This window comes from Nasonia vitripennis (assembly GCF_009193385.2).
Source record: "Nasonia vitripennis strain AsymCx chromosome 4 unlocalized genomic scaffold, Nvit_psr_1.1 chr4_random0007, whole genome shotgun sequence".
Lineage (NCBI taxonomy): Eukaryota > Metazoa > Arthropoda > Insecta > Hymenoptera > Pteromalidae > Nasonia > Nasonia vitripennis.
The window spans coordinates 3610087-3624972 of record NW_022279643.1 but is presented as its reverse complement, the minus strand read 5'-3'; the positions used below and the strand labels follow the sequence as shown (position 1 = coordinate 3624972).

The window sequence follows — 14886 nt, the reverse complement described above, 5'->3', positions numbered from 1 at the left end:
TATATATAAACTTTGGAACAAGTCTAGATGTTAGTTATAGTGTAAATTATTAAAGTTGATTGCAAAATAGCTACAATGAAACTCATTATAAATATGCGTTGAGAGTTCTAAAGTATTTGTATTTGACTAAAGAAACAAATAAAAAGTTAACTTATAAAAAGAATGAAAATGCTGAAGTCATGGGCAGTTTTGTTGATGCTGATTGGGCAGGAGATAAATCCGATAGGAAATCCACCTCAGGAATCTTATATATTGGAATCTCCGAAAGCAGGGCAGTGTGACAAAGTCGTCAACAGCTGCTGAGTGCGTAGCTTTATCAGAAACTGTAAGTGAAATCAAAGTTGTTAAAAATTTGCTAAAAGACTTTAGTATAAATTTAGAAAATCCAATAAAAATATACGAGAATAACTCAGGAGCACAGCAATAGCAAAGTTTGGTAATATGACGAAAAACTTGAAGCACATTGAAGTACATTATCATTTTGTAAATGAGTGCTACAAAAAGAAAGAAATTGAAATTGTAAATGTAGACTCAGAAAATAATATTGCTGATATTTTAACAAAGGTTCCGGGTAGAATTAAATTCGAAAATTTTAAAATGAATTTAAAATTTATTTAAAGTTTGAGTAGCATAAAAATAAAGGAGGTGTGTTGAGATATGAGTAATTTACATGCTACTATCCGTATACACTATAGAGAATATGTAAGCAGACATGCGTGCGCGACTATAGCAAGCAGGATAGACTAGCGCCCGGTAGCGGTAACTATAGGTGTAGAGTGAGAGCCTGAGTATAGAGTAAGAGAAGCAACTCGACCGCCGAGAGCGTAAGATGGCTATATAGAGAGCCCGAGCATATGTTAAGCGTATCCGAGGATATAAGTGTAATCTCTAACAATGAGTATTAAATAAAGTTACAACACTAACCCGAAGGGTCCACTGGAACAATGGGTGATATTATTTATTGCACCAAATTCCTCATTTATTAACAACACCTTAATAATAAAAATTAGAATGTTTCATCGACAAACTATAAGACGACGGGACGGCTAATGTGCAGCAAAATAATATTTTTGAAAATTTCTAACCTTTTTTTTTAATAAACACTAGTCAGCTGATCATATCTCACTAAAATTGATTTCACTACATTCATTAGCGTAGGGGAGGGTGGGGCGTCACGGACACCCTAACTTTCAATAATAATTACGCAATATATAAAAAGTCTGAGGCATTGAAAAAAATACAGAATGTAGAAAAGTATGTAAGGAATCAAATATGGTAGTTTTTAAATCATTTTATTGTTTAACTGCTTAACGAAAAATCAAATATGAAGATCTTGAAAACTGCTCTACGTGCCCCACCAGGGGGCAGCAGTGACATACTGATGGGGCATGAGTGTCACATGAAACGGTTGGCTATCGCGTCGCAACTTTTGTCAATCAAAATACCTATATATTTCATTTATTTAAAAAATGAAGGGTATTTAATAATTTGTTTTCGTAATTATTAGTTAATAAATTCAAATTTATTTTATATTTAATATTTCAAACCTCAAACATATTTAAATTTTCAAAATTTTTTACATTTAACAAAATTTAAATATAACAAATTTGTACACTTTGGTCTGTTAAATTAGCACTTAAAGTTGAATTTTATACGTTTGGAATAGGTACAATATTGCAATAATCTGCAGTAAAATCCATAGGCAATACGAGTGTGCCATCTTCTAAAGAAACCACAGCATTTTGAGATATTTGGTAAGGTTGATCTTGCGCTGTCACTAAATCAGGAACTGATTGAATTTGTAATTTACTGTTTATTTCTGTAAGTGCATTACGCCTTTTTCTTTGTGCATTGGAAGCAGATAGCTTGCGCTTGGCAGGCTAAATGTGCTGACTTGGATCTAAAGCAACGTTTGATATAATCTGGGGTTTCGATGCACTGCTTTTCTTGTCAGGTTTTTCTTTTTTAATATTTTTGATCTTTTAGCCAACAAATTTTCATTGTATGAGCCTTCAGTGATGATAGCTGCTTTACCACGTACTCTACCTTTCTTCTTTTGAACTGATGCAGTTTCCGTTGGCGTAGATGAGCTTGTAGGTGTAGAAGTAACTCTTAATTCTATCGAAGTACCTCCATCCTCAATCGATGAAAGTAAATCAGGTGCATTCAGAGCAGTATCATTGAAAGAATTCCCAGGCTGGTTGTCGACTCGTGTTTGATGAGGTATTTCATTGTTAATAGAAGCATCTGAATGTTTTTGTGGAACATCGGTTGAATTGGCCTGAAAGATTGGACTCTAAAAATGTAAAGTTATTTCATCAAAAATTAAATTATTTCCAAATAAAGTAGTGTAAGAAAATATCAAATATATTTACCAAAAAATCAAAGAGTGGTCTTGCCTGTAGAATATAAGATAAGGGAATCCGAACTTCCTCTTCTGCTTTCTCTTGCTCGTCATGTTTGTTAAAAGTCGAACTTTCCTTAGAATTTAATTGACTAGGCTGAGATACCTTTTGACTAGGTTGCGATACCTTTGGACTAGCTTGCATTATCAAGTATTGAATCGTACTGGAATAAGAAGCAATAGTTGCAATGGACTCTGAAAATTATATAATAAAATAAATTTATATTAAATGTATAAGATTAATTTATACCAAATCTTATCATTAACATCTTTAATAAATTTATTGCGTTTACCTGCTCTTCTTGGAGTGGATGAAACCGAAGGGTTGTCTTCTGGAGTTAAATGGATATTTTTTTAGCTGTAACAAAGTCAGATTCCTTAAAGATGTTTGGATTGAAAGGAACAATGCCACATCTCTTGAACGAGTTGACTGCAGTGTCCATTTTAGCCGCTTCAAGAAATGCTTTGCCAAATACAGAGAAAATATTTCTCATTGTCATTTGCATTCTTTGTCGTTGCAATGCTGAGACTTTTTTGCCAAAAGTAATGCTCAACGGACCCATAAACCCAACATCCAGGGGCTGCATCTTGTGCGTGCAGTGAGGAGGAAAACATAATATTTTCACACCATGTTCTTTTGCCATCTCTATAATTTCCAAATTCTTTACATGCGATGCATGCCCATCAAGAAGAAGAAGCACAGGATCTTCTGGTTTGGCGTGTGAAAATTCAATGAATTTCTTGAACCATCTTGCAAAGATCTCCGTTTGCATGTAGCCAGTCTTGTGAAACTCCGCCCATGCTCCAGGAGGTGCATCATTCAAGAACTCCTGATTGACTTTCACTCGAGGAAAGATTAGCAATAGTGGCATAAACATTCCTGCTGCTGACATGCATACTTCCGCTGTCACTGTCTCACCTCGCTCAGCTGCAGTCAAGCCTCCGACTTGTCGACGTCCTCTTCGGGCAATTACCTTGGGTGATGACTTTGGCACTACGGATACACTTGTTTCATCCACATTGAAGATTTTTTCAGGAGCAAAGTTCTGTTCATCTAATAGTTTTTTTAATAGCGTGTAAAATTCTTTTACTGCTTCTTGATTAAAGCCATGAGCCCTGGCGGCTGACGTATGCTCAGCTTTTCTAAAAGATAAGTCATGGCGTTTTAGAAAGTTATGCACCCAGTCCTTGCCAGCAAGCCCTACAAAAATATTAACAAGGATAGAAAATATATTCATAGATAAAGTTTTTAAAAATTATAGTTTATAAGTTAAGATTAATACCTTCTGTACGGTTAAAGTTATGAGGAATTCTTAATTTTTCAGCAAAATCAAACGCCAGTTTTCTGACATCATATGATGTTAATCCCATCATGCACTTCTCCATATTTTCAATTTCATTTTTTAAAGCAATCTCTTGCTCATCGTCAAAAACACGCTTGAAACCTACAACTAAAATAAGCATTTTCCTGCCTTACTCATAATCTTCATGACGTTATGATAGTACCTAATAATAATTATAAATTACCTTTGATTGGATGATCATGGTTTCGTAGTTTACACTTTTTTAAAAGAGTAGTTCTTGGTACTCCGAAATCACTGGCAACACTCTTGCAACTTCTACCCTTTAGCACTTTTTGGACGGCTAATTCCATCTACCCCTCGTTCCAACTTAACCTATTGGACTTTTTTTTGTAAACCCTTACCATTTTTTTGCTTAAAATTAATTACAACTATCTTAAAACTAATTAAGATGCGGAGCACCAAATCAACCCATCGCAGCTAAGAACTCCGAATTGTAGGTTAAGTTTGATCAGCTGATTCGCGCGGCCGCCGTTCAGCGCCGTCGTCGTGTGACACTCGTGCCCCACCAGGGGTGTCACACGTGCCCCACTTTAATGTCATTTTGTTATCAATGTTATATTATTTAAAAAACATTTTATCCAAAAACAGAACACGTACCTCAAAAGTGCACTATTTGAAGTACTTTGCGACGCTGTGCCTCCCAACATAGGTGCGCAACACCTAGAGCCTCGCATGCACTAGGATTTTTCTAAACGTAGGATTTGACCGCGATCATCACGTTTGGGAGAACGCTAGGGAGAGGGGAAAATGATCACACACAATGGTTAAGTTTTATTGCACATGTATTTCGCCCAGCCCTTCCCTACAACACGGTGGCTGTAGTGCCTCCCGCGCACAGTTTAGCCACGCAGGGCTTACACTGGGACGCTCAAACACGAGCCACGCTCGTGCAGCAGACGGCGGGCCACAGGCCCAGGTCCAGTCCGCTGACGGCTCTCTCTCTCTCTCTCTCTCTCTCTCCCTCACTTTCTCTCTCTCTCTCTCTCTCTCTCTCTCTCTCTCTCGCGTCTGCACGTTAGCCCCCAAGCCGTAGCCTGTAGCGTCACGTGGTACGCGCTCGCGGCCTCGCTCGCACACGTACGTGCTCGACTCGGCTCTCGCCGATCGCCGCGCGGCCAGTGTGATCTCTCTATCTCTCTCGCGCGCGCGCGGGCTATGCCTCCCGCTTGTGGCAAGCCCGACCTGCTGCAGCCGCGCAGCTATAGGGTTTTCTCTCGCGCTGTCTCTATCTCACGCACACGCGTCTCCTCGCACTGCTCTCTCTCTCTCTCTCTCTCTCTCTCTCTCTCTCTCTCTCTCTCTCTCTCTCTCTCTAATACTTTCTTACTCGCTCTCTCCCTGGTGGACGTCCGTCGGTGCTCCCGCCGGCGCCTCCCTGACTCTCGTGGACCTGGTGACGGCTAGCTTCCTCGGCTCTCCCACGCCAAGGCTGCTGGTTGCTCTGGTCCTCCGGACGATGATGGCGGACTGGCTAGCTTCCTCGGCTCTCCCACGCCAAGGCTGCTGGTTGCTCTGGTCCTCCGGACGATGATGGCGGACTGGCTAGCTTCCTTCCTCTCGTGCGGATCGTTGCTGGCTCGTCCGGGCGTCGGCACTTGCTCGTGCCAACGCGCTGCACCTATGACTCTCTCACACTCTCGCACAACCTCGGGAGACTCTCCCAATTCTCCTCGTAACAGAGGAGGCCACGTATCTCTCTCGCACGTCGTCGTACTCCGTCGACAGTCGTGAGAGAACTCCCCGAGTTCCCGCTGATTGGCTCGCGACATGCGGAGGACCAATCAGCGCGCGCGCCGTCGAGGCTCACTCTCGCGCCAACGATGCTCACTCTCACGCTAACGTGGACGGTTAGCCGGCCCATTCCTCGAACTCGAGGTCAGGCTGGCACCGACAACAACAATCCAACTCGTTTGTTTCTTCCGCGCACTCAGAGCTTGGCCGCATCGAACGAGATTCCTCGTATCGACGCGGCTGCGACGTTTGCAACGTCGCAACTTAATTGATAAAGTTTCAGTATTGTAAGTGTTATATAGGCGTTTTGAGAAATGATTGAAAAATGGATCCAACCTTTTTTCTCAACTCCGATTTTTTATCTTATGCCATCAACTTATACTGCATTTTTTGTGCAATGACTTACTGAGGGTAAATTGTGGGTGTATTATTAAAGAATTTTCATGAGCGTTTGTTTAAATAACATCGTTAATTTTTAGAATATTGGCATGACAAACCAACCCGCCTGACACGGCATGCTCCGCCCTCCCCTATATTTATGCCTGGTAGAAATGCTTATCAACGGTAAACTGTTGTCTAAAGTGACGGTTTTAGCAGGTTTGTTGGCCAACCGTAATCAATCGTTGGATTATTTTCTGCCAGGGTGGAGACCAAACTTATAATTGCCAACATTTTACCTTGTAAAAGGTATTTTCATGACACGTGCACGAAAAAGGCCACTTTCCATGAATGTTAAATGAAGGGGGCACACCACCTTTGAAATTAAAATCAAATTTTTTCATTAAAAATTTATAAATACTTATATAAATGAACCAAATTTTTATTACTATTCTTAGATATAATTACCTTTATTTTGATGGTTTTAGACCTTCTATATACCTCTATAATACCTACGTATAGTAGGGAGTCCATAATTCACTTACCGTAAGATTCCAAAGGAACGAATGGCCCAAATGAGCTCAAACTCTAGGATATTGTTTAAAAGTACATTAGTTATGGTATGAATGAGGGGATTTGGTTTAAATTTCATAGAAAAAAAGTTACATGATAGTTATGTTAAAATTAATCAAAAATTGATAAAAAAATCAGTAATATGTTTATAAAACTTTTTCGTGCTTGCGTCGAGTCTTGGCAGTCGTTCGGCGCCTAAATATTAGACACATTAATTTGGTTGACAGGTACACTAGCGGTAGCGCGAAGGTTATTTGATAAACGCGCGATCATGCACAACCACACACAACACTGTCCTCTCAAACAAACACTGATGCACGTTTGTAAACGATGCAAGAAAAACTAGATAAAGACAACTAGACAACTTCTAGTTTAAAAAATCTAGTCCTTTTTCCTCAGAATCTTTGTGTAGATAGATGCTTACTCTGTGCGTTCGGCTCTCTGCAACTGCGATTTGTTTCGTAAAAGACAGCGACGCTTAACAGACACCTTCCTCACTCTTTTACTATTAGAGTTGCACATGATTAATATGTTCTAGAGATATTTGCGGCGTAGTATATTATATTGCACTGATTGCTGAAAGGTAACCTTAATATAACCTATATTATCATGATATATCTTGTATTGTTGTGCTTAAAAAGATGAGAATCACACATGACCTAAATTTTAAGAAATCATCGGAAATTAATTTTTAATTATAATTATTTTGCGAAAGAAAAATTTTTTAACCAAATATTATGATCAGTAGAAAGTTCTTATTAAAATCTTTAAGATACATCACCCAAACATAAGCATCTGACAAGAAATCATTGAAGACAATGAAACGCATTTAGGTTATTTAGTAAATTCAAAGTATAATAGGGTCGCGCTGCTCTCCGACCGTACAGTGTATAAAAACTTACACCTGCCATCCAGGCGCTACCGCGCCCCTTGATTTATCTGAATATTTATTTATTTATTAATACCAGAAGAAATTTACATACTCGGGTCTCTCCTGTTTGCGCGGGAGCACGTGCAATCAGTTCTGACATTTCCTCTCGAGTAGTTTGTTGACATTGCGCCTTTTGTACTTGCGATTGCAAAAGCCTTTGTAAATTGCGTGCGAATGAAGTCGTCATCATCGTCCTTTTCAGGACGATCGACACTCTTTATTATATTACCGTGCGTTGCGTAGTGTGTGTGCATTTCGCGTGCGGTGTGCTGTTCGTGTGAGTTCTTCGAGTGTTGGGACTCGGACAAGTGCGAGCTTCCTCGCCGTGTCGATCTCCACCCGACAATTGCTACCTACGCGGCAGGGCTGAAAAGGTCTGCCCGTGGTCCAGGATTGGTTCCCTCGAGACGTCGAGGCGTCCTGCGACCGTGGAAGGTGCATCCCACCAACGTGCGGCCAGGGCTTTACGTCGCGCCGTCCACGTCTCGTTCTGCGAATAAGGTAGGAGAGCTCTCCAGCGTGCGAAAGGTACATCGCGGCGATAGTATTAAGTTACTTGTGTATCTTTCTTTTTGGTGCCTATAGTAAAGTCTCTTTTTTTTTGTATAAGCGTACATTGTAATTGCCTTTGTAACGGACGGAGAGGAGACGAGTCGGAAAGCGAAAAAGAGTAGACGCGGGCTTGAACCGCGGACCCCGAGATTAACAAGCGGGAGCTCTAACCACTGAGCTAACGTCTACGATTCAAGCGCATGCTATGCATCGTAGTACGGCTCTGCGAACTCTTATCGCTGACTCGTCTCGCAGCTCGCGTTGCAGACGTGTGCGTCTGTAACACGTTTCTCTCTCTCTTTTTGTTTAGTCTATCCTAGAGTCACTTTTCTTTGTATAATTTCCTTATTTCTAAAATAAAGCTATAGGCTTGTCCTGGCTTTTCTCACTACTCCGTGAGAGTTTTAACGCCGAGGCAAGTCGTCTTTTTTCTCTCTCGCGAAATTCATTGTGTTTTGCATTGATTTATTCACCCAACTTTCCCTCACTTATTCCACCATTTTGATTTAAGATATATATATATATATATATATATATATATATATATATATATATATATATATATATATATATATATATATATATATATATATATATAATATGAACTCATTAGCTTTTGTTCATGGTGCCCAGGGTGAGGAGTGAGTGATTGTTTGGGTTTTTAAAATCAATAATTTCAAAGCGAACTTGTAAGCGAGCGAGTCGCTGCCGGCGTCGGTCGGCAGTTCGCGGAAGTGGCCATTGTCGGCGAGCGGGCTACGGCCTCGTGCGTTATTTTCGTGTTTTAGCTTCGCGCCGTAGACTTGCGGTGTAAACACAGCGATTCTGGGAATCGAGTCGTGACTAGCACACTCATACAGCGCATTCTCAATTATTATTTCGAACTTCACTCTCATTGCTGCATTTGATAATTCCTCTCGAGTTCGTTTGTCGATTATATTTCGGTGTTTTCTTTTCTCGTTCGAAATTTGATTTTGTCCTCTCGTTTGCGTATTTCAAGGCCAGTCTACCATGGCTCCACCGCTGAGGAAGTTGGTAGCTTCGCAGCCAAGACGCTTGACGGAAATCAGGGGCTTGCGTAGTCGTTTACTCGCTAAGCCCCCTGCGTCTCTCAACAAAAACATCCTCCAGGCTCGAGTCGACGCTTTGAAGGAGGCCTGGGATGAGGCTCGGAGGACTCACTCTGAGATCGTCTCCAGAGATGAAGCTGAGGCGGATACGTACGTCACCGAAGATAACTTCGGAGATCTCCAGGGGGCTTATGAGGAGGCTCTCGATTAATTTTTGACGTTGCTGTCGCAGTTTGAGGTCGCTGATTAGTCAACAACTTCATGTCGGATTGCTGAATTCTACTGCGTCAGATGCTGGGTTCACGAAACTTCCCAAAATTAACCTTCCTTCGTTTGCAGGCAACTACGAGGATTGGGGGAGTTTTAGGGATAATTTTAGGAACATGGTGCATGATTTGCCTCGGATTTCTGATGCTACTCGGTTACAGTACTTGAAAATGTGCTTGACCGGTAGCGCGGCTGATTTAGTGAAGGAAATTCTAACTACTAACGCTAACTATGCAAGCACATGAAGGCGTTGGAGCTTCGTTACCATAATCCGAGGCTCATCATCACTAGGTACTTGACGGCCTTTATGGCTCTTCCTCATCTTAAGAAGGAATCAGGTGATGAGTTACGCTTTTTCATTTATGAGGCTACGCGTATCGTTCGTGCTCTGGAGAATTTGAAGATGCCGATAGACCAGTGGGATGTATGGTTCGTTCTTCTCTTGTCTGAGCGCTTCGATCCGGAGTCTCGTAGTCGATGGGAGTCCTTGCTTAGCGAGAAGAAGCGGGAGAAGATCGAGTCAAGGGCAGGCGTAGGGCAGGAGGCTACTGAGTCGTCGTACACTCCGGCGACATTCCACGAGTTTATAGAATTCCTTGAAACTCGAGTTAAGAAAGCCCTTTATTTATAAAAAAAGCTGTTGCTTCATTATGATTAAATATAATAAACTTGACTTTGGTTGATTGATCTTAGTTCTTTTTTATCTGTTATTTCGTTGTGGAATATATCAAACTCGCCTAACATTTTACTATTTTAAAAGTTAATTTTTTTTAGAGATTTTGACTTATTGATATCTGTCATTTAGATAGCTGGAAAGGAGATTCAACGCTTGACACCTGATTCCAATACGATATAGTTTGGCCAGTAGTATACTGTGGTCAACAGCATCAAAAGCCTTCACCAGGTCATGAAAGGTTATTATCGTAGGCTTACTTTTATCAATATTATTATATAATACATTGGTTAAGTAGTTCAGAGCACCCTTTATGAACCCAAATTGTTGCTTAGAAATTATATTGCTCTTTTCTACAAAATCATTAATTCTATTATACATAATTCGCTCAAGAATTTTTGCAACATTGGATATGAGAGAGATAGGTCGATAATTCGTGATCTTATGTTTCTCGCCTGATTTATAAATCGGTACTCTTTAGAGCATCAGGCCATACCGCTTTTTCTATACACTTATTGAAAATATGGGTCAGAGGACCTGCTATATGATTCCATAGCAGTTTTAAATTCTTGGCATTTATCTTATTATCTCGCACATTTTTCAGTTTTAGCGTATTGATTATACTTGGGTAAGGGTAAAAATTTTGAAAAATAAAAATTAGAAAGGGTAAAGATAAGAAATTCAAAATTTATAAACTGAGATTTTGAAATTAATAAATTTATAAAACAAAAATGTTGAATTGAAATATTGCGAAAGGCGATATTTGTAGTTAAAACAATGCAGAAGCGATATTTTTAGGAATTTCCAAATTTAGGTTTTCAAAGTTATACCTTCTCAATATTCTGGGACCTATAATTTTACATTTAGTTATAATTAAATTCGTAATTTTTGCCTTTCAAATCTTTAGTTTTCAAAATTTCTACCCTCACTCATATATACTTATTATTTCTGCCATGCTGGTTGGCTTTAAGTTGTGACGTGACACGAGTCTTGCACATGTAAATACGTGTGAAGGCGGTCCCAATAGACGTGGCATGCGCAGCGAGCGCGCGCGCGCAACGAACGAAAGGCGAATCCGCACGACGCGGATTGAGCGCGCGCGCAATATTCGCAGGGCGAGTCCGCACGAGCACGGAGCGCGGCAGCTGGCGAGCGACTCAGCGACGACGCGCCAGGCGGCGCGAGCGGCGCACGCGGTGCACCGTGAACACAACTATACACATCCGCGCCGCGCGCCTTTATAAGGCGGATCGCGCGGCGCAACGGGCAGTTCTACTCGAGCTCCACTCCGGGTAGTATCGTGCGCACACGTTATTACAAGGAACAAGGAACAGCGAAAGATAGACCTACGCCGACGAACCGAAACCCGAAACTCCGAATTGCCATCGTGAGCACACGAGGCAACCCGGAACACCCGAGCGACATCGAGCCTCGTCTACGTGAGCACACCCGGTGCCACCGTAAAATCCTAAACTACATTCCGACACATTGCTGCCACCCTCTGCCACTGCCACAGGGTTAAGGGAGTAACAATAGTTCCGCCGGCGATTCGCCCGGTCGTGCGCTCACGTCCTGGTGAAACAAAGGTAAATTCCTGACCAACAAAGCCAGCCTTACGCCGGCCTTAAATCGACATAGGATTCATGTCAGGGAGCCTTACAGGTTTCACGATATTTGCACTTAGTTTTCTCCCGATTTCGCAAAAGAAAATATTCATGTTTTGTGCTATTTCGATTGTTTGCTGTAATTCTCCTATCATTAACTTTAGATTTTATAACTTTCCCGATTTTTGTATTTATTATTTCCCATAGATTTTTGGGGTTATTAAAATTATTTTGCACTAGGTTTAATTAATTTTTTACTTTGGCATTGGTAATTACCTTATCCAAGATTTTAGCATAGGCTTTATACTGTATTTTCAGCTGTTGATTCTGCACATCTAGTTGCTATAAATTATACAAACATTCTTTGGTTTTACATGATCTTATTATTGCGTTTTTAATCCAGTTTTTTCTTCCATTTTGATCTCATTTAGCAATTTTTCTACAGCCAAATTTGGATCAGGTATCGACCTAATTTCATCCCAGTTTCTAGCATTAGCATTATTTATTAGTTTTTTGTAGTTTAAGAAAACATACGGTTCTTTAGTTACTGTCTTCAGCATATTTACTGCAATTATAATCGGGTAATGATAAATTATGCTTAAGCTTGTATGTGGCTGTGTTAATGTTATGAAATTTAATGAAAATTGTAAAATGCTCACTTTCTTTCGCATTTTGATACATTAAAAAAAAAAGAAAGGCTAGTTATTGTAAAGTAAATCAATCGATACCGTTCCCACTAGAATGCAGCGTATAATAAGATATAGCAAACTCAAAATATGTGGGTCACAAAACGCTCTCAATAGCACAAAGTATAACACTATACTTGGCATCGGGATACTATCACATTATCATTAAACAGAAAATACGAAATCGATAGTATTTGACACATCCAATAATTGAATAAATAGATAAGAATAAGAAACGACAACGTAAGGTGAAGTAAAAATATAAACATAATTAAATTCGAATGTTGACAAGTAAAATCAGTTAAAAAAATCGATAATAATACTAGACTCACGTAAGACAATAATGATAAAATTGAAAAAATATATAATAATGTAGAGACACGCCGATACTCACGTACACATTGCGATTCTACAGCAGAGGCACAAGACAAAGCGAAGCACACCGATATGCACGCACACATGACGACTTTACGGCAAGAGACCAAGCGAAGCACACCGATACGCACACATTACGACTCTACGGCAGAAGACCAAGCCGAACACACCGATACTAAAACCGAGCCACAAAAAGTGTAACGAACACAGCACAGCACAAGTAGAGAGAAAAATAAGAAGCCTACTGCACATCAGGGACCGCGCATACCAAAAAGCGATGCACGTGCAATGAAGGAGAAACCCACAGAGCGCACAGCGCTATAGGCAAATGACACATAATTTACGCGCTCTGGAAGCTCGAGAAGCCGCCAAAGAGAACACCGCGCAAGCAGGCTCAAAATGCATAGAGGAGCTTCTATAAACCTGCAGATAGGAACAGTTTATCAGAGGCGAGTTTGACAGGAGAAGATCACAAGGGGACTCGATGTACTAGAGGAGAGGATTTTTACTCTGGTTTTCTGATCGGCCCTCCCTGCAACGTCACATACATTAGAGGCTTCAAATAAAGAAAGAAGCTGCATCTAGGCCTTCTAATTGGCCAAACACTCACCCCGCCAAAGAGACGAAAAATTGGAGATCACCTCTGCTACGAGGGCATAAGAGAGCCCAGCAACAGGTCCGCACGTTCTTAGTCTGCTTCAAAAATCGTCGACACGTGCAAGCTCTGCCCGAATTCGGTCCGGTATAGCATCTCGGGACTTTTTGGGGAATTTTTCGACGGTGCAGGGACTTAGAATATTTCTGATCGTTTAAAACTTAGAAAGTTTTTAATCGTGACAACACTTACAATATTTTCAACACTATTGGAATTAGTACACTGACGTTGTCGTTCGTCGTTCTTGATACAAATTAAAATTACTTACGATACAGGCGTTAGTTGCGAGCGAACGTTAAACCAAATCTTGTGTCATTTGAATAAATTTGATTGAAAGTTAAATCGCAAGTACACATTTAAATCCTAAAACTACTGATTCCTGACGTGCCCATCCCTACTCGAATTCGCACCCCCACCCATTCGCTTTGAAAGCTGAGTCGACACCACCGAGAGGACGGGCTGCTAGCGGAGCAGATCGGCAGCAGTAAATAAAAAAAGGTAGGTGACACATTCTTAAACAGGCTGCACGCCTCAATTGCGCACTATTTCTCTCTTTCTCTTTTCGTTGCATAAAAAGTCAATCGCAGCTCCCAAAAGCATAACATAATATTAGCCCGCGATATAGCCGTAACGATAAGAGTGATATCCTACTTAACCGGCTACTAAGGGAGGATTAAATTGAATTATGGTCCGTGGGTCTTCACCAGTCTCAACTACAACATCTGACTCCTTCTTTAATGACATCAGGAGAAGACATGGACACGACGCACACCAACAACTAAAGAGATGGGCAACACTGCAACGAGATCTTACAAGAGCCAGATCACAACGACAGTTTCTACTGCCCTACAAAACCAACGACACACTGCCTGCACACATCATGAACATCCCAAGTAACGTAAATTATTTCACCTTTCACAGTGACTCGAAAAAGAAAAAATTCAACAAACTCATTTAAAACTTACAAATCAAAATCTTAAATACAGAAATAGAAAACATTGATAAAAATTACCGATATACAGGACACAAAAAATATCCGAAATCGTGAGAAATTAAACAACAAACACAACATAACATTCAACAACACAACCATAGCTATTGTTACCGACTCGAACTGTGAAAAATGGTTTAAAAATCTCACAGACACCGACATTCCTAATAACGTCAAATTCATAACATCGTTAGGAAAAAAATTTAACCCGAAAAGTGAACTTAAAGATACAGAAACCATCGAATGAATAAAAAATTTAGAAAACTTCATCAGCTTTAAAGATATTCCTGTTGACACTGCAGAAAATCTACGAAACACACTAATAAATAAAATCACACAACACACTTACAAAACCAAACATACTAAAATAGAAGATAACATTTTTGAAAATAAACTAATAGAAATAAACTTTATCAAGAACAACAGGAACATTATGTTTACTTTAGCTGACAAAGGCAACGTAACCGTAGCGATTAAAAAAACAGACTACATCAAGAAAATGGAAAAACTATTGTCCGATAGAGAAACGTATACTGAAATACCAAAAAATCCACTTAAAAAACTTCAAACAAGGTTTAAAAAATGTATGAACACGTGGAATAATAATGGGTTTTTTGGCAAAAAATACAGCA

The 14886-nt window shown here is 40.2% G+C and overlaps 3 protein-coding genes across 5 annotated transcripts in view; 1 reads left to right on the top strand and 2 right to left on the bottom strand.

The window, feature by feature from the left end:
* LOC107981507 overlaps window positions 1–14886 on the bottom strand; it is a 204044-nt gene that overhangs the window by 82447 nt on the left and 106711 nt on the right. The gene's annotated exons all lie outside the window — the stretch shown is intronic.
* The window catches only part of LOC100118641 (mitogen-activated protein kinase kinase kinase 4), a 175817-nt gene that overhangs the window by 118528 nt on the left and 42403 nt on the right, over window positions 1–14886 (top strand). The window lies entirely within an intron of this gene.
* LOC116417318 (jerky protein homolog-like) lies at window positions 193–3921 on the bottom strand. The gene is made up of 3 exons (XM_031930005.2): window positions 3688–3921; window positions 2376–3605; window positions 193–2296 (listed from the first exon to the last, which is right to left on the bottom strand). The coding sequence occupies exons 1-2, from the start codon at window positions 3866–3868 to the stop codon at window positions 2743–2745; spliced, it is 1044 nt and encodes a 347-aa protein (XP_031785865.1). The 5' UTR covers window positions 3869–3921; the 3' UTR covers window positions 193–2296; window positions 2376–2742.